Source organism: Dendronephthya gigantea, unplaced genomic scaffold, assembly GCF_004324835.1.
Source record: "Dendronephthya gigantea isolate DGI-Jeju-01 unplaced genomic scaffold, DenGig_1.0 000001F, whole genome shotgun sequence".
Lineage (NCBI taxonomy): Eukaryota > Metazoa > Cnidaria > Anthozoa > Malacalcyonacea > Nephtheidae > Dendronephthya > Dendronephthya gigantea.
The window spans coordinates 2,357,282-2,376,798 of NW_021163011.1; the positions used below are offsets into that span (position 1 = coordinate 2,357,282).

Sequence of the window (19,517 nt, forward strand, 5' to 3'; positions counted from 1 at the left end):
GAGTTGTTTAGATACTTTTATATATTCATTATATAAACAGCCTGCATTATAAAGACGAGTATTCTTACATCTATTATACACACATCTAGTATACCTCCATTGTTGAATCCGTAAAAATTAAACTTAGTTTGCATCTAGGCCTAATATATCCAAAGTGATTCCAAACATTCAAATATCCCTCTCCTTTTTAACTATAAACACGGTCCAATATTGAAGATCATGCTTGCACTTTGACCATGCATGCGAACTTTATACAATTATTGCAATTATATGAACATACAGTACATTATATAAAGTTATATAATATAATAGATATATGGTGACACCGCAACATCTCTTGAAAATATCTTCATGTCGTTCCTTTTTTCTCTGTATAATTTCTTCTTAGGCGTTGTTTTTATCAGCATATGATCTCGAGAGTCTTCGATGAAGCTTGGGTCTGGCCACCCAAACAATAACACTTAGAAGCAAAATAGATCCAGAGAAAAAGAGCACGTAAATGGTAAGATTTACCATGAAATCATCCAAGACATTGTCGAGGGAATAGTTTTCGATATCAGAATCTTCAATCTTGGAGAAATCATTCTGGCTCTCCTAAAACATTAAATGATAAGTAATCTGGTGAAGTGCTCGTCTCTTCTGCCTGCCAATGCATGTATGTGCAAATCATCTATATCGCTATCTCTTGTCGATATTGGTAATACTTGATGAAGATATATGGTATCCATTGCTCTTGTCATGTACACATTCAAACAAAAGAACATGTTTGACTAAGTTCAATTTCTCATTTACTTCACTATAAGAAAAAATCACGTGTGGTACAAGTATTCCTTTAGTTATCACTCCCATGCACCATACCAATCACAACATCGACAATAATACAAGTGAGTCTACCTCTAAATAGTACCAATTTAACGTCATGGCAAGACAAGTCAAGAACGCGTTATTCAACTCATTCGTAGCCGCAATATATATTCCCAGTTTGAATGGATGGTTGATGCAATCGACAATACGCAACCCCTTGGTAAATTTTTTGTCAGTTTTCGATAAAAGGTACATAGCTTCCATGAAGTCCGGAAACAATATTCTTGAAATATTTCCTTCATTCAAGGCACGAAAGGCTTCTCGCTCATTGTATTCTGTCAAAACACAAAACATTGTATATAAACTAAAAGTAGCCACTACAGCTTACATTTCTGCTTTTCATTCCGAGGACTGAAGTTCCATGCATGCATGGTTTGGAGACTAAATAAAAGTGCAGTACAACTCATTATTGTCAACTCGTCTTGCTAAGGCCAGTTTCAGACGTCGAACTTTTCATGTTCCAAACATAATGAGCTAAAGTCTATGTTTAATCTCATTTGCATTTGATTCGGCACATTAAAAGTTCGACGACTGAAACGCGGAGACGTCTACATGGGTACGAGGCATTGTTAAAGATGTTATTACCCGTCATTTTTGCTCCGAAGTTGATTTCGTTTTGAAAAAATATTCGTGTGCTTCGGAATACACCTATCTGTGAATGAAACAAGAAACGAATTCGTCATACGATTATAGTATTTCACGCTCAAAGTCAAAGAGATCATCAGGCGAATGGATACGTTAAAACTTAAAAAGGTATAATTTAAGATTTTAAAAACATTTATAAATTGCTCTACTGGTATTAAGAACTCTTTGTACAAGTACGAACAACGGCACCTTTTTCCCAAACAAACTTTTATTTTCATTCATATAATGGGTTGTCATTGCACTGGAGGTGTACGCTGTAAATAGTGACACAAGAACAATCCCTGTTAACATCCAGATTATCGCGTAAATCCTTGCAAGTAGATATCGTGGAACAATGTCGCCATAACTGAAAAAATTTCCAAATGTTGAAACATTTGAGAAATCGTGTTCACAATATACCATGCAAAATTCGTTTCTTTGCTCCGAGGCGGATCCCGGCAGCATATTGACCCAACTTTAGGGGGGTCCATATTTCGTTATATTAGTCGGTTTGTGATGTGTTACATCAAGAAATATTTTACATTGCACAAACTTAGCTAAACTCTTGTCACTTCAACACACAATATACTTAAATTGTGTCAGAAACAAATTGAAGGTAATTCATGCATTTGTCATGCGGGCGCAGGGTATGATTGTTATCGTTTATGTGACGCAGACGGACAAAAACAGCCGCAATGTGGAATTTTTATTTCATTTTTTCAGCTTCTCTCACTGCTCTTACCCAACTGTTGTCATGGTAACAATTGAAAACCAAATGCTATTTCCCATTTCCCGAATGAAGCTGCGGAAGGAGTAATTAGGTTTTTCACCGCTGTCTCGGAATTCCTAGAATTATGAAAATTTTACGTATTCCAATACATGCAAACTTCAACCTAAAAGTGTACTTAACAGTGCACTGGGCCTGATATTTCTATCGGGTTTAAAACCTTTCATTCATTCAATGAATAACATACCTAATTCGAAGCATTTTTTATCACAGCATATTTTCATGCAATACGTACTGAACCTGTGTTACATAGAGGCGCACTAAAACTAATATATTGGGTCATTTATATAGGTGTGACGTAAAAAGACTTCGAGTGGAAGAAAAGATAGAACTGCGATATCATACAAGCTAATGCCCTCCATTTTCACGGTCGTTTAGTAAAGAGCATATTTAGGTTGGAATACATAATCCTAAATGCTCAAGTAAATTAAACATGCACTGATGACTTGACTGTATAAAAATTAAAGTTTAAGTAATTCCATACAAACCGTCACCCAAAATATCACACCAGAAGACGCGGCCATCGCCAAGATAAGGTAAAACACAGGATTTACCCACATTGGCAGAAGGAATGTAAAATCTCTACCGCTATGCATTTTGATCGATTTCGTGTTTGTCAGCAACATAGGACCAGGGGAAACTTTGAACGGAACAAATTTGAAAAGAGTCAAGTCATGAGCACTGCTGTCACTCAAACTCCTCAGAATAGGGAATGTTACAACAATATCGTCTTTGGCGATGCCCATTGCATCTATTGCCCTTGCCTGTTTTTTCATTATGTTTTTACCATCCAATTTATGCCAAGTGTGGTTCAGGCGAGGACAACATTGTGCCAAAGATGCCTTCCAAATCCTTGGGAATATTCCCGAGAGTGTTCCGTTGCTATCCTCACGGATATAGGACGTTGTGTATTCTGACCATAATATCTGGATGTTTTTATTATTCTTGCTCGGGCAACTTTGAAGGCCAAAAATTGACAGGCCATTGATAGAAAATGGCAAAAACGTTAACAGAAAAACAAGAGCCGTGTGCATTGTGGCGCATTCGCAGGCTATATAGCTATATATATATATATATACGTATTAAAACGGTAGGTCTAAATGATTTCATAAATTACTTAAAGGTTATTTCAAATTAATTATATCTGCGTCACGATACTGCATGGGTTATATTAGTACAGACTTTTTAATATAAAGTTCATAGTGGTAATACTCTTTAAAGAGCTGCATGTAAATTAAAAAAAATAATGAAATTTTGACTAATCCGGCAAAAAAATATTAGAAATTCAGACTGTCATTATAACTGAAACTGTCACTATATAAATTAGTAAATTTCCGATGTTATATATATGAGCGTCGTTCAAATAATTTTCAAGGCTTTTTTCAGCTTGATCTTCAGTTGAATAAAACTTTCATAATACAATGACACTATACATAACGATCGATAAAATCACGACCAATATTCACTTTTTCACAACTAAGGCTAGGTTAGATTCAACAGCATGAAGATGAGTAGAAGTGTAAAAGTAGTAGAACCTATTGAAACTTAGCTATACAAGCTACACTCCTACGTACATGTAGCTACTGTTCAGTTTGAAATTGTGGAAGATGTAGATATATCCTGCAGCACGCATAAGGTGCATGGTGGTCAATTTTTTGTTAATGTTGAAATTTTGTGCAAATTGCATGCCTATCCCGATCAAACCCTACAATATTGGATAAACTTTCATCAGCATATATGCATGCATGCATGTTATAGAACAGCGATTTCCCGGTGTTAATATTAATTGCAAGCATGCCACAAAGGATGCGACCGCGGCTATACGCGGATTAAATTGCTTTGGGTATATAATCTATATGATTGTGAAATATGAAACGTACTTTGATAACGAATTAAAGACAGTGTGTGGCCAATAGTCATTACATCTAAAGTTATATGAATAATCATATGATTTCTTGAAATTTGTATACATGCATGCAGGGAGTAAATCATTATAGTCTGGCTACACGCCAGATGACAGATATAGTATGACCAAGGCTCTCGCCTCTCGCACTAACTCCGAGTTGACCTTTTCCCCCTGTTAACGATTTGCATTTAATTACCACATCGCTGGTTACCTTGACGGCCAATAAATATCAAAGCGTTCTATATATTTGACTGAAATGATCTGGCAAAGTTTTGTCGATGAAACTATCTTGGGGACGAGTCAAGTAGCGAAAGCTGCTATCCATGGTCTTAATGGTACACGTTTCGCCGCGAGCACTGGCTTTGTGGTATACTTTTAATATTATTAGCGAAGATTTTGTTGATTTAACGTATTCCAGTACATTCACATTAGTCACAGACATGTAAACATACACAGGACATGCCGTGATTTGTTAGCCTGCAACGCAGACTATATATGGGGTATATATAGTCTGCTAATCAGCGGCACAAAGCTTGTATGGTCACGTGGGTTTCCCGAGAAATTGTGGGACTCATTTTGATTGGTTAGCTTATAATTATGCAAAATAATCAAAATTTCAGAATATTTATTATTTTCACAAACAACATGGCGTCCTTCATCGAACCATCTTTACTTGAAGGAGAGCACTTTTCGGAAGCTATTCGGATTGTATGCTGTTTTTTTCAAGTAGAAAGTCTTCATCGAGAGCAAGTCGAAGCACTCAAAGCCTTCTTACTCGGTAAGAATATCTTCTTTAGTGCTGGCACAGGCTACGGGAAGTCTCTAGTATTCCAAGCGGTTCCTCTCCTCGCTGACCTTCTCGAAGAACAAGTCGTTGGAACCAGCATTGCCATCGTAATATGTCCTTTGGTGTCTCTGATGCTCGACCAAGTCGCGTATTTGAAGTCCTTAGGATTAAATGCTGCTGCTGTGTACCAAGGCCAAAACGAGGATGTGTTGAGAGAGATCGAAGAAGGTCACTATGCCTATATTTACGCTACTCCTGAATCGATGCTAAGTGTAAAGCGATGGCAAAAGATGCTAAGAACGCCATACTTCATTGAGCATTGTGTTCTAGTTGCAGTGGACGAAGCTCACTGCATCAGTCAATGGTAAGTACTATTAAAGGTTGTTCTGTTGTTTACATTGAAATGTGTCCACTCATACTAACTATATATGTAGTCATCAATCACAAGCAGCTATCTGCTAAGGAAATTAATATAATTTTAATTTAATATCATCATCGTAATAATCATAGTATCAAAATTTTGAAAATACATACTTATTGCAAAGTTGCTTTTTCCTTGTTTATTCTTGTGAAATACTTCAATCAGTTCAATGTTGAAACCATGCAATTTTAAATGTGTTCATCAAAGAAATTGAACATGAACGTTGGTTTTATGCCATATTTTTTTCATTTTTACTTTCAGGGGGCTACCTGGAGCAAAACCTGTGCCCTTCAGGAAGTGGTATGGGAACTTGGGTGAGCTGAGGGCACTATTCAAAGATGTCAATTTCATTGCATGTACAGCAACTGCTACAATTTCTACTAAATCCAAGATCTTCAATGTTCTGCAAATGAACCGTGGAAATACATTGGAGATCGAGGTGAGTCCAGACCGGGCAAACCTGACGTATGCGATGCAATATGTTGATAATGAAATTCCCCTTGGCGATGTGTTCGACAATGTTATTGAGCATGTTCGAACTGAAAAGACAAGAACTCCCAGAACAATCATTTATTGCCAAACAATAAAACAGTGTGCGATTCTCTGGAGAACTTTTAAGCTGGAGTTGGAGGAGGACTTTTATCACATTGTGGAGACGACATGAAAAAGTACTTGGAGAACAAGGAATGTCGGCGAAAAGAAATTCTGAAATATTTTCCAGGTAATCATGTCATCAAATGCAAAGGCTGTAAATGCTGCGATGTTTGTGCCACCACATGTACCTGTGCTGCCAAAGCTGGGAAATGTAAGTTTTCAATGTTAATGAAAGTGAAGGAATTGGAAGAGGGAAAGTACCACTACACTAAGAGAAGAGCGGTTGGTCAGGAACAGAGGAAGGCATTAGAGGCAAAATTGACAACATACATGATGGAACTAAGAGACAAGTCAATCAAACCTGTATTGTATCCAAACATATTTTTTGAGTTTGGAAAGCCTCAGATTGCACAGGTTGTACAGAGTTGCTATCAGCTCTTTTCAATGGAAGACATCCAGAATGCTGTTGAAATATGGCGGAGTGAACATGCCAAGAGAGTCTTAATGATTCTAAGCGATGTTTTTGAGGACATCGCTGATATTGGACTTGGCATTGAGGAATATGACAAAGAGTTTGACATAGACTCAGAATGGCAAGAAATCAGAGATGACTCTGATTTGAACTTGCTTACCCATGATACAATGGACATCTCAATGGCATCAGAACTCAGTGATATCATGAGTGAACTTGACAGTTCTTGTGAAACTGTTACGAACAGAAGTTCTATGTTGAACACACTTGCTATTGAAGCATCCCACCGTATCAATGCTAATGATGACATGGAATGCTAAATTGGAATTTAAAATGTGATTCATTTCAAATGTAAATATATATATATATATATATATATATATATATATATATATATATATATATATATATATATATATATATATATATATATATATATATGTATACAGGGTGATAAAAATGGCCAATAACCCAACAGCACAAGCTTATAGACTTTATTAAATTGAGATATATAATTTATGACATACATAAAAATATAATTTTTTTATTTATCTGGCTGTCTTGTGTAAATAAATTGATTTCTTGTGCTCAGTCAACCACTTAAACATTGATTTCATATCAAAACCATTTAGTATTGATGGTGCAATGTTAGTAAATCTCTTTAACTTCCGGTTTGAACATTCTGTGAGAGCATCACATTTCACCAGTTCTTTTATAACTTTGTTTAAGTCAGAGGTTGCTTTTGTTTTGATATGACGCCCAGACTGCTTACGTAGCTGGCAGTCTTGGTCAAAATTTTCCATTAATTGTTTGGTAACTGTGATGGATTTGCAGAAACGGTTGACAGCCTTTTCATTAGATGCATTTGGCCCCATCTTCTTGATGACTTCCTTTAATACTCTGTTGTAATGCTCCAATGCAAGATCTAGGGGAATGTTTCCTCCTGCACCATATCTGGCTTTAATTGACCGGTTCCAAATCAGCCGATGGGCATCTCGTGGAGACAGAAGGACATGAATTTGGCACAAAATTGTAAGTGCTTCCAATGCGTACTTACAACTTCTCTGACCATCATTCTTCAGAAACAAAAGGAAGAATTTCCAACAGCGTATTATACGTAGACCATCTCCTTCAGAGATAGCATTGCAGAAATTTACAAACAGCATTCCATACTCAAGGAGTGCAAGTTGATAGGAGAACATGTCATCTCGTTTGCAAATTGATACACTTGAGGTATCTTCTATGGTGGATTGTGCTTTGTCAGCATGCAATCCATGAGTCTTCTCATGTTCAATCCTGCTCTTGCCATTGTATTTGAATGATTTCAGACATCCTTGATGTCTGCATGGGTAACGCCCAGTGGGGGCAGATTTTGTTGAATTTAATTCCTTTTCCAACTTGTTTATTAATGATTTTACATTCTCTTCATGTAAAATAAATTTATCCACAATCTTTAAAGACAAATCTTTCAGGAACTCTTTTTGTGTAGAAAGAGGTGCTTGTTTTAAAGATTGAGGAAGCACAGATTCTTCAGGTTCATCATCAGTTGCACTTATCTGCAAAGTGTTCAGTGTTGCTGCAACAATTCGTGCCTCAATCTCCATATTGAAGAACTGCTTGCATGCACTAAACTTCGTCTTGACTTCTTCAACAACATTCCGTCGGTTGATCAGGTTCCTGTCTGCATACAAAGTGCACTGATCAAATGGTGCACTTGGATTATAAAAATAATCAAAGGCAACCTACAAATAAAAAAATAGGAGCAAACTTTGTGACATCTTGAAAGTACAGTACAGTATTACTTTTTAGTGTTAATAACCAAGGGAAGGGCCCATACTAGAAAAATATCAGACAGCGGTTTTGCAAGTGAAGCGAGGTTTCTACTACCCTGCGGCCATGCATCACATACTATATAGTTTGATCCAATATATCGTCTGTGGTGCAGGCTAGGTTCATACATGAAAGGCCAATGTATGGTATTTTTCTACTATAAAAAACTGACAATAGCAAGGTTATTAAGAGATTTATTATGTGGAATTATTGTATGGTACATACCTGCAAGAACTTCATTTGTGCATGGAAATCTGAAAGAATGCTCAAGGTATCATTAAGGAACTCTCTACATGGTTTACTCACTAAACTTGTGGGGGAATCACTGTGAGGAATCAGGTGAGATTGTAATAAGATTCCTTGGGGACCCCTGTTTGTTAGAAGCAGAACAAATATATATGGTACATGCAAGTGAGGTATTGCATATCATGTTACAATAAGGTTTACTCACTGTATCTGTTTTCTTCCTCATTTCAACCTGATACTGGTGCTTGATCTGCCTTGGGGCACACTTGCTCAAAAAATGCAAGCAAACAATGTTTTTAACAATCATTTGTGCCACCAGTGTAGCATAATTCTCCCTCTGTAGCACATGCTCTTCTCTGTCTGGGATAAATACTCCATTATCTACTGTAAGGATTGTGGACAGTTTAGGTGGCACAGTTGACAGATGGTTACCAGACACTCTGTTCTCTGTGCACATATGGCTAACCCAGTGGTTGTCGACATTTTGATGTTCCTCGGTCATGTGATGCACATTTTGCTTGAAGTCAAAATTGTCAAACACGATTTTTCTTCCCATATCTGGGGCAATGTGGTGCCCAGTGTCTTCAAGTGCAGCATTGTCAACTTCATCTTCCCTGTCAATATCTTCCTGCACTCTCTTTCCTTCAGCAGCAACCCTCTCCAAAATAGCAGCATTGTGATTGTGCCCATATTCATCAAGCTTCCTGTATAGGAAGGTATGGGACACAGTAACACGATACACTCCAAGACGAGACAGTGTGGACTGAAATTAAAAAAACCCAGAAAATATTATCCACTGTCAATGCCACCAAACAAAATAAGGTTAAACAAGACTATACTAAGATGAATACTGTATTTAAAAGTATGGTAAAACAAATCTTACCATTAAACCTGAATGTTGGATCATTATGGTATTCACAAGCTGCACAGCTGTCATGCTGGGGCATCGGTTCTTTAGGCACACTGCTGCAGCCATACAAACTGCTGGAATCCAGAACAGGTCTTCAGCACTCCGTCTTCTGCGTACAGAGGCAGTCAACAAGACACTGTGTAACAGAGGTGTACGTTCTTTCAATTCCTTTTCAAGTTTTGTGGGTGTGAAGTTCAGGATAGCATCTTTTTTAGTCATTCTTAGCATACTTGGCTTTTTACTTGAACATATGTTGCATGACTCCTTGTCTATTTCCTTTAGAAACAACAATATCAGTTGTTCTCTGATTTTGATATTCTTCCAGGCAGCCCTCGCAATTTGAGTGTATGTGCCACGACACATCATCTTACCAAGGGAACATAAGTCTGCAGGTAGCATTCTGGTGGTAGCTTGGGTTTTCCATTGCACATTAACTGATACTAATGTGTCCTTAACGTTCTGATGTGATTTGTCAGAAGGCGGTCGTGAAGTGGCCGGACGAGGCTTTACTGGTGTGGACGACGCAATCGGTTGGAATGTATTATCATATGGCGACGGAATAATGCCATGATGAGGAGAGGCAGTACTCGAACGAGGTGTCTCGACAGATGTTACCGGTGGGCTTACGTAAACTGGCGCAAGCGGTCGAGGTTCCCTTTGCTCTGTGTTTGCCTCTTTGTCGAAATCGTCTGGTAGAGAACGCTTCGACGGGTGCTTCATCTTCACTGTTACACCATTCGCTCGGGCTTTAGCTAGGTAGTCATCCTTTAGCTTTTGATTCAGATTCGCCAGCTTTTGACGATGCGTGATTCTTTGGGAAACCAGACTGAGACATGGCCGACAAATATGTCTGGAAACAGGTTGGACAACGAAATCCAAATCTTCTAGTTCGGCCGCAATGTCGAGAGAACGCTTTCCTTTTACGAGATTTATATCTGACTTCTTTTCCAGCACAGAGAAACACAGCACGCACATCAGCGCGGCCATGTTGTCACAAATAATTATGCAATTTGCGCGCAAAGTAATATACATAATCATAATTATAACACCGGAAATAATTCGAACATTCACGTGACCATACAAGCTTTGTGCCGCTGATTAGCAGACTATATATACCCCATATATAGTCTGCGTTGCAGGCTATGATTTGTCGGTTTCAAGCGAGATTGGATGGGACGCTTTATTAGCAGCAATTGATCTTTGTAACTAAACCAAAGTTTCAAACACTTTTACCTCGCTTGGAACCGACTATAACCGATGATCTTAGTTCAATATAACCACATGCAGACCCGGATGAAAGCTAGAATACCTGAAAGGGTGTCAGACAATAGACGAAAGTCGATTATATATTAGAGTCGAATTGGAATTACCTGAATCAAAAATGCAGTGAAGACGTCCAGCTTTCACAGTTTCATTGCTCCAGGGCACACAATTGTAAGAGATTTCAGAATACAAAAATACAGAATCCATATAAACGTTTTACCAACAAAACTAATTCAGATACCCTCGTGAACTGCCATTTTCCTAATTTTCTTTCATTCAGATTCCAAACTGTGAGATCCAAGATATTGTCACAGCAATCACAACCGATCCATCAAAGTTGTATTCTTCCGGAATAACATTGGGTCAAGCGAAATTCAGTTTTCTGCGAATAGATCCTGGACGAGCCATCCTGTTTCGTAATAGACAAGAAGGTGGTATTGCAGTGAAAACGAATAGGTGTTTAATAATCGGAACGTACAATGAAGGAATGGAGTTTGCCGATTGCTGTTCTGTGATTGAAACACTTGCCGATCACTTTATCATGGTCGAATATTAATACAGTTAACGTATAAACACGTCCATGCACGCAAAACAATTTAAAGACCCATGCCATTCTGAGTGGGTTTCAAAAAATTTTTGTGCCAAAGATAAATTTTGTCCTTCAGCTGTTTGGCCATGCAGAAACATGTAAAACTAATTGTAATTGTATAAAGCTAAAGTAGTATAAAATTTATTCTGATGAAAAAATCATGCAGCTTTAGCCTTGTCATTTAAGGTGAATGAGTATTTCCACCATGCAATGGCGGAATTCCATTCAATTCGGGAGATCAGGAGGGGAGGCACGGATATAAGACGGAATTATGGTGCAAATGGGCAGCTGTGGTAAAACATTCTTAAAACATATAAACCCCGTGGATGATCTCTCTAGATTGTTACACTATCATTTCATCGTGTCGGTTCACTATCAAAAATCGATTCAGAAATTTTGGATCGATATTAATCATATATATAAATTTGCATGTTGCATTAATCGATCGAGCCTTGCAGAAGAAAAGTGCATGAAGTGTAATAAACACAAAGGTTTCGTCGTTCCCAAATATATAATACATCTCTTAAAAGTAGAATTGCATTGCAAGTTGCAAGAAAAATTGCACCGTGTAACATGGCCTTAAGATCAAATCGTATAATGAAACCTGAAATGATTAAATTCGTGTGGCATTTAAAATTTAATGTCAAATGAACATGCATGGAATTATCGCCAAATGATTTATCTTTTAGCGATAAATTGTTGAATATGATACGTCATGCAATTGATGCAAAAACATGTTAAATAGTAAATACTTGATTCTTTGAAGTTTACTGACGTGCGTTCGACGCACAACATTTCAGAATTTTCCGGCCTTCATCCGGTTATTTGCGGTTATAAGGTCGGCTGTGCCCTATGCCATGTCACAGAGGCCAGGATATATAATTGGCGACAAAAAGCAATCGTATTTAAATTCGTATAAGCGGTATAAATATAACCGTATAACTAATGTTTCACTGACAAATATTGGCATCTTACTTAAAGCTGCTGCACAGTATTCTGTCAGTTATGTAGGTATAAGTAACAATTTTAACATCTGCATCAAACTCTATTGTATTTTTTGGATGGGTTTGAAGCTTTAAAATAACGTCAGCTTCCCGTAAACATGAGGATATTTACCTCTGGTATTTACGTAATTGTAGCTTCCGCTTCGTGACGCTGACCATGTTTTAGCCCTGTTTAGCATTTCAAATTTCGTAATGAAAATACATTAGCTACAATGATATGTTATGTTTATTTCATATCTTGCTCGATCATACGACAGCAAGAATTTAATGTTGGCAGGTTATTCGTTTTGTTATCACTAAATATATTGATATCAGTCGATTCACTGTATAAAGGATTTGATTTTCCTACTTGTGAAATTGAACATTCGCGGGAGGCCTTCAGACTGAATTTAGCAGATTAATCGCTAGTTGTCATATCGCTATAAGGTAAGAAATACATATATGTTTATACAGTATTCAATTGAGTAATATTTATTGAACAGTTTTGCCTGTATAGCTACAAAGGCCATGTGTAACTAAGAGCTAGATAATGTTCTATCGTAATTTCAAGCAAGCGGTACAAGCTGACAAGCATCTATCTGGACTGTAATAAGTCTAATTGTATTAGCCCTTTCCCAAAGTCCCGGAACTAGTCGCGCAAATTCCGTTTTGGAGGGACAAGAAATATGGCAACACACATTTAAATTAAATGTTTGGTGTAAAATGGAGATATTTCATTTTTTATAGTGTGTTTGGTTGATATTGATAGTAAATACTTGTTGTCATATTTCCCTCCAAACAATCCCTGAATGCACTGTGGCCTCTTTTGGGAAAAGGCTAATTAAATACGGGAGTCTGGGAAAGACTGGGATTAAGTTCTGTCGACTAACTGTCCAATTAGGAACATTTGGTGTTCTCACCTGGGCTATGCTAAGTAATATAAAATATATCTACCCTATGATTAAAGGGATACGGCAATCAAAATTATCTTTGTCTATTTTAAAAGAACGCCATGATTATGTACAAAATTCGTTTATTACTTCTCAAGATATTTTTGAATGAAATTATCTTCCATCCGCCATTTTGGTTATGCATATTCTTGCTCTGACATGCTTACGTCATAAGCTGGGTGAAAATTCTTTCTGTAGGTTCACATGATCCAGCAAAGTGATAGTTCCACTGTATTACAATCGCACGTACCACAAATTATAACGTTTGAATTGTAAGAGTTCTAAACTAAAGCGTAAACATGTAATTTTTATTTTTCAAGCGTTAACCCTGCTTTTGACGTCACGTAATTAGATCCAGTGATTATATAGATCTTATTATAAAACAAGATGGCGGATATTTAACAATTAGACAACGAGTCCGAGTTGTCTATGAGCGAATAGTCAACGAGGCGAAGCCGAGTTGACTATTTGCTCATAGACAACGAGGCCGAGTTGTCTAATTGTTTTAGTATAAACTATAACATTAATTTACAACTAGGAAACACAATATAAAATTCTTGTTGGCTTGCAAACCATTCTGAAATTTATTTCGTATATTAAAGGAAGAAAATATTTTAATTGTTGTTCGCGTAAAATGTTTTAAAATTCAGTTTAAATATAAAAATTCAATTGAGTATACGTTATTTTTATGTATTTTCTTACCCTTAAAAATTGCAATTCCGTATTTTGTTGCTTTTTTTGTTTTTTCTGGTACGGAATTGTCCAACAAGTCGTCCAAAAAATCTTCAGATACTTCGGCGAAACGCGAATTTTCCGCCATTGTTTTGAATTTTGCTACTAGTAGGCTATCACTAATAGCCTACCAGTAGCGTAGCCAATCAGAACGCAGGAAAAGTGATAGCCTATTAGTCAGTTTATACTAAATCTCGATAGTCGATGTTTTTGATCGCCAATATCTTGCGAAGTAAGGAAGATAAACAAAATTTTGTAAAAAGGTTTTATAACAAGTTGAAATTTTCTTTTCAACAAAACAGAAATGATTTTTATCGCCATATCCCTTTATAAATGTTAAGAAATACGGCCGAAATGTTTGTCTAATTTTTGAAAGTAATGGGCCATTGTTTCATCCACGAATTTCGTTTAACAATTCAACTGTAACAATTAAAACGCTATCATTTGAGATACGTGGGATTGTAATAACCATCACGTCGCTGGATCGTTAATTTAAAGTTCCAAAACGAATTTTCACTCAGCTTATGACGTCATGCATATCCGACCAAGAATATATTTCAGAATTTTCAGTGCATATCCACAATGGCGGATGGAAGATAATTTCATTCGAAAATATCTCGAAAGTAATAAAGTTAACAAAAATCCGTAAACGATTTTTTTAAATAATCACGACTTTCTTTTAAAATAAACAAAGATCAGATATTTTTTATTGCCGTCCTTTTAAGGCTAAACACAATTTATATCGGAAAAGATAAGGTCGACACAGACCGGACGCGAATTGGCAACGCGGCGTGAATTTTCAACGTTTTTAATTTTTCAAAATCAAATCAAAGTTTTAAACTATCATAATATTCTTGTAGATGACATAACAATAAAACATTTTGACTCCTCTAGCGTCCATAATTTCCAAATTTTACTTCCAGAATTTAATTTATATGCTTCTGAAAACTCAAAATTCGCGTCGCGTTGCCGCATCGCGTCCGGTCTGTGTCGGCCTATAGAAATCGCGTTTAATGCAGTATATATAGCGATAAACGGCGAAGCTGGGCTAACAAACGATTTTTTATTTCCCAATGAAAGTGAAAATGTTTGTAAAGTCCTTTAAGTATGAGTTACATAACTCACATTCGTTGTAATAGAAGCGTTGCCAAAAATTTCGAGCAATAAGTGCTTGCACTGATTGCATGCATTGCTTGCAATAAATTGTTTGATTTGCATACCCGGAGTTAATGCAGTTACTTCAAAAAGCGTCTTAGGAAACTCCTACGCTTTTCCTATATCATTGACTAATTAGAAATATTCAACTCTAAAAGAAGTGTACGTGTGCCTGGATCAAGATTAAATTACCCTCTTATCGGCTGCAATATTCATATTTGAAAATGTCCGAGTTGTATATTTAGCAATACAAACATTTTATTCACTGAGAAAAATATTGAGCAACTCATTTGGTCAACTTCTTGATCATGATGTCCTTCCTGTTACCATGTTTTCATTAACCAGTCAAATTCCATTACTAATTCCACCACAATAAATCTAATTTCCTGGAAAATTAACATATTTTTATACCCATGGAAAAGATATAAAAATATGTTAAAGCAAATATTGGGCAAGCACGTCATACGTGAGGTATAGCGTATGAAATTTTCGTGAGAAAATTTTTAGGGGATAGAATCTGAGGGGGTCCAGGATCGAGGACGACCCCATGCATTTGCCTAGTTATGTTTATTATACATTAGATTTGTTTTAAAATAGTCAGTGATTCTTGTGCAATCTGACTGTAGGCTGATTCACCTACGATCAAGAATGAAATGAGCCATCTCTGATTACTTTAACTTCATTTTGTAGTCGATATTGCCTGTTGCCTGACAAGTTTCATGTTATGGGGGATGAATGCGGTGGAGACTGCGGCGGGGACTGTGGTGACTGCGGGGACTGTGGGGATTGTGGAGAGTGTGGGGACTGCGGAGATTGTGGGGAATGCATTAACAATTGCAGTAATTGCAACTGTTTAAATGACTGTAACTGTGATTGCAAAGATTGCACCTGCGGGGACTGCGAATTTCATGGATGCGACTGTTTGAAGTCCTGTGACTGTTTGAAGTCCTGCGACTGTTGTGGGCTGCAATGTAACGCAAGTGACTGCAATTGCTTTAAATGGTGCGACTGCGATTGTTTTAAATCATGTGACTGCTTCAATTCATGCGACTGCTGTGGATTGGAATGTTGTAGCTGTCTCAAATCATGTGACCCTATTGGTTTTTTTGGTTGCCGTGACGAAGATGGAGTACCCAACTGCTGTGCTGGATTTTATGTTCATCCTCACGATCGAAGTCCCTTTCATCACTTCTTCTGTTGTTTTTGCGAATGTTTAGAGGTTAGTACTCAAACATTTTGTTTTCATATCACTGAACCATAAATGGTGTTTCCTAATTTTAAAGGGGCAAAGTATTTTTCCTTTTATTCACCTTTTTAATTATGACAGTCTTTCCTAACGGTGTTTTTACCGCGAAAAAAATTTAGGTCAAGCTAAAATCGGCTTCGGTGTTTATCGCCGCATGTATAGCTATAGTATCGCGTAATCTGAGGTCGTTTGATCAATCAGAGGACAAATTTTCAATAATTGCTCTTGTAATTATACTTGTCCGTAATGAAAGCCTAATATTTTTTCCTTGATATCAGGATATACAGTTTGCAAGTGCCGCAACAACAACTTCAGGAAGGAGTACATCAACTCCAGCGCAACAAGTCATGTATCGTGGTGAATTAGCGATGTTAAACTCGTCCCCAAAAGAGCTTGACAAAAAGGCAGATCCAAATGTATCGAAAGAAAATGTGGCGAATGTAGACTCAAATGTAATTGATGGTAATCCGGATGTAATAAATGTAGATCCAGATGAAGTGACTGTAGACCCAGATCCCCCTCCAACACAAAGAACTGTGTAGCGAGACTGGAGTCTGGAGGACAGTGGCCCAGATGCGACAGCCCAATTTTTTGTATTTTTTTATCTTTACGGTGGCGTACGAGACACGTAGTTTCAGGGAGGGTGGCACATATTCATATAGTCACGTTAACAGACCTATAGACAATCGATTTAAAAAGAAATTAATCTTGCACACCATGAAATAAATAGCGACTATATATAGCGTTATTTTGTTTAATAAATCACCATCCGTGTTTTTGTACTTTACATCGACAACATCGATTTCCTGTAGACAAATTTTATAAATGAGCATGTTAACACATAAAAAATCACGGAATAAGTCGATAGAACAAATTTGTACTGCATACTTTTAGCCTGGTTTGTACAATCTGTGATTATGATTTGCTTTTGACCATTAAAAGTATGTAACTGACAAAGATTGTACCTGATTATTTGTGATACCAACACTCTGGAGCCACGCCCGCATTTCTCGGTGGTTGCAACTGACAATTAGAAATTTTTGCGAGATTTGGCAAGTGTATACTTCAATGTTTCGTGCCCAGATCGAAAATACTCTACATGTCTGTAATCTTCCAAGCAAGTTTCCCCCCAATTATCGTCTCCCAGTGCCACGTTCACACTATCCTACTTGTTGATGATATCGGATAGCCAACATAATTGACAAAATACTGGGAACAAGACCCAAAACACGCCGAAAAGTGCATGGTAATACTAGAATGCCGAATTATGCTCTTAAGTTGAATATAGTGCAGGTTAGATAAAACCCATTCACATTACAAAAATCGTGCTCCAGTTCAGGTCAAGGTCAGGTCCATGCCAGGTCAAACCACGTAGTGTAAACGCAGCTTAAATTGCGAATAATTGGTGCTACCGCGGCGCCTGCGTTGTTGTAGCTACTTTTTGTTGCTGTTGGAAACTGCGATTTTATTCGAGGAAGACGAAGAAACGGAGGTGGTTTATGCACACTTTTTATATTGTTCCGTTTAACCATGGATCACAGAGCAGGAGAGGCGGGACAAAAAAAACCCGGTGTCACAGGAAATTTGGCCCCCCCGAAAATTTGGCCCCCCCGGGCCAAATTTCCTAGGAAATATGGCCCCCCCGGGCCAAATTTCCTAGGAAATTTGGCCCCCCCTTCGGAAATTTGGCCCCCCCTCTAAAAAACACAGTTTACCTTACCATTTTAGAGCTAGAGATAACCGTTAAGAGTTTAAAAGTTTTAATTTATTAATTAATTTCATTACTGACCGAATTCTGATAATAAAAAAAATATTTTGCGATTAAAAAGTTTTTTTATTATTTCCTAAAGTTCCATTTACTACAATATTCCTAAAGTACTATGAATTACTAATTGCACACGAATGTTAGGAATGTATATAGACTAAGTTCTATGTATAAAAATTACAATTACAATTAGGTCACTTAATTTTATTTACAAAAGCGGCGCACATGACTGGCAAAGCCAATCGTCACTTTCGCCAGGAGCTTGGCTCAAATTGGTACATGCTAAATGGTACCACATGTCACAAAGGTCGCATTGCACCATATCACCACATTCTGGCAACTGACAAACACAATGAGTTTGTATGGATAACAGTTTTTCGTTGTTTTTGCCCATTGCAGCCGCTTTTTGGGCACGAGGAAACGACGATAGTTCTTCATTCTCGAAGCAGGCGATTAAATGTTCTCTCATTGCCTTCTGTTCAAACGGAACTTCGTAATTAAAGTGCGTATTTCCACTTGCAAGCTCATATGCACTTGCAATGGCAAATAAACCGCAATCTGTAGATCCTTTCTGCTTCTGAAATGAAGCCATTTCAATATGAAGCTGGCCCGCCTGGTCGACACAATTGTTGTAACATTGTACCAGCTGTATTTCGCTGGATTCTGTTAAATCATCGTACAGACTATCATACACACTTACTGGCTGCCCGCCAATGCACGACGACGTAATCCAGTGACATTTACCAGTGTTGTGGATCTGAATTCCTTCGCTGGTGCAACGATTGAATGATAGTTGTGACAACAGGGGATCCTGAAGGCCACCGACAAGTGGGAATTTCTTCTTTATTAACTTTTGTGCAGCATTTATGATTCGATCGTTCAACATACTCTTTTTGCGAAGATCAGATCGATCGCTTTTCTTCAGCCCGAGCGCCTTGACCCACTCGTCGCTATTCTGGTCATCTGAAGTATATAGATAAGAAGACGTTACTTATAGTCATATTTATTACATTTTTGGAGTCATATTCATTACATTTTAGAAAATGAATGGTGAGCACATACCTTCTTTTGCATCATCTGGAATGATTTCTTCATCCATTTTTTGTTCTTTCGCTTTGGCATCTTGCGGCGGAATTTAGGCCAAAATAACTAGAAATTCTTGATCGTTTCGTGTTCTCGGTTCAAAGCTATAAATTTTAGGTCCTTTGTTCCGTGATCGCGATTTTCGAACTCATGGCAATAAACTATAAAGTATATGTTTTCGAGGGGGCCAAATTTCCGAAAGGAGGGCCAGATTTCCTAGGAAATATGTCCCCCGGGGGGGCCAAATTTCCTGGGACACCGGTAGGGATAAAATTCTGGGTGTGGTATGAAATTAGCTTCACGTTCTGGT

General features: G+C 37.5%; 5 protein-coding genes across 5 annotated transcripts; 3 read left to right on the plus strand and 2 right to left on the minus strand.

The window, feature by feature from the left end:
* Positions 1-80: 80 nt before the first annotated feature.
* Positions 81-10,846, minus strand: LOC114527320. The gene is made up of 7 exons (XM_028548984.1): positions 10,812-10,846; positions 2,764-3,232; positions 2,231-2,334; positions 1,699-1,855; positions 1,450-1,516; positions 895-1,139; positions 81-594 (listed from the first exon to the last, which is right to left on the minus strand). The coding sequence occupies exons 2-7, from the start codon at positions 3,049-3,051 to the stop codon at positions 385-387; spliced, it is 1,071 nt and encodes a 356-aa protein (XP_028404785.1). The 5' UTR covers positions 3,052-3,232; positions 10,812-10,846; the 3' UTR covers positions 81-384.
* On the plus strand, positions 4,364-11,895 carry LOC114527349 (profilin-1A-like). The gene is made up of 2 exons (XM_028548989.1): positions 4,364-4,548; positions 10,985-11,895. Exons 1-2 carry the CDS (start codon positions 4,438-4,440, stop codon positions 11,258-11,260), a joined length of 387 nt encoding a protein of 128 aa, XP_028404790.1. The 5' UTR covers positions 4,364-4,437; the 3' UTR covers positions 11,261-11,895.
* On the plus strand, positions 4,696-6,787 carry LOC114527333 (mediator of RNA polymerase II transcription subunit 34-like). Its single transcript, XM_028548988.1, has 2 exons — positions 4,696-5,332; positions 5,651-6,787. Exons 1-2 carry the CDS (start codon positions 4,779-4,781, stop codon positions 6,051-6,053), a joined length of 957 nt encoding a protein of 318 aa, XP_028404789.1. The 5' UTR covers positions 4,696-4,778; the 3' UTR covers positions 6,054-6,787.
* A 378-nt stretch (positions 11,896-12,273) lies between the features above and the next one.
* On the plus strand, positions 12,274-17,562 carry LOC114526803 (keratin-associated protein 5-5-like). The gene is made up of 3 exons (XM_028548321.1): positions 12,274-12,723; positions 15,804-16,332; positions 16,638-17,562. The coding sequence occupies exons 2-3, from the start codon at positions 15,838-15,840 to the stop codon at positions 16,899-16,901; spliced, it is 759 nt and encodes a 252-aa protein (XP_028404122.1). The 5' UTR covers positions 12,274-12,723; positions 15,804-15,837; the 3' UTR covers positions 16,902-17,562.
* Positions 17,563-18,332: 770 nt separating this feature from the next.
* On the minus strand, positions 18,333-19,257 carry LOC114530708. The gene has a single exon (XM_028552316.1). It carries the CDS (start codon positions 19,008-19,010, stop codon positions 18,333-18,335), a length of 678 nt encoding a protein of 225 aa, XP_028408117.1. The 5' UTR covers positions 19,011-19,257.
* Between the last annotated feature and the right edge of the window lie 260 nt (positions 19,258-19,517).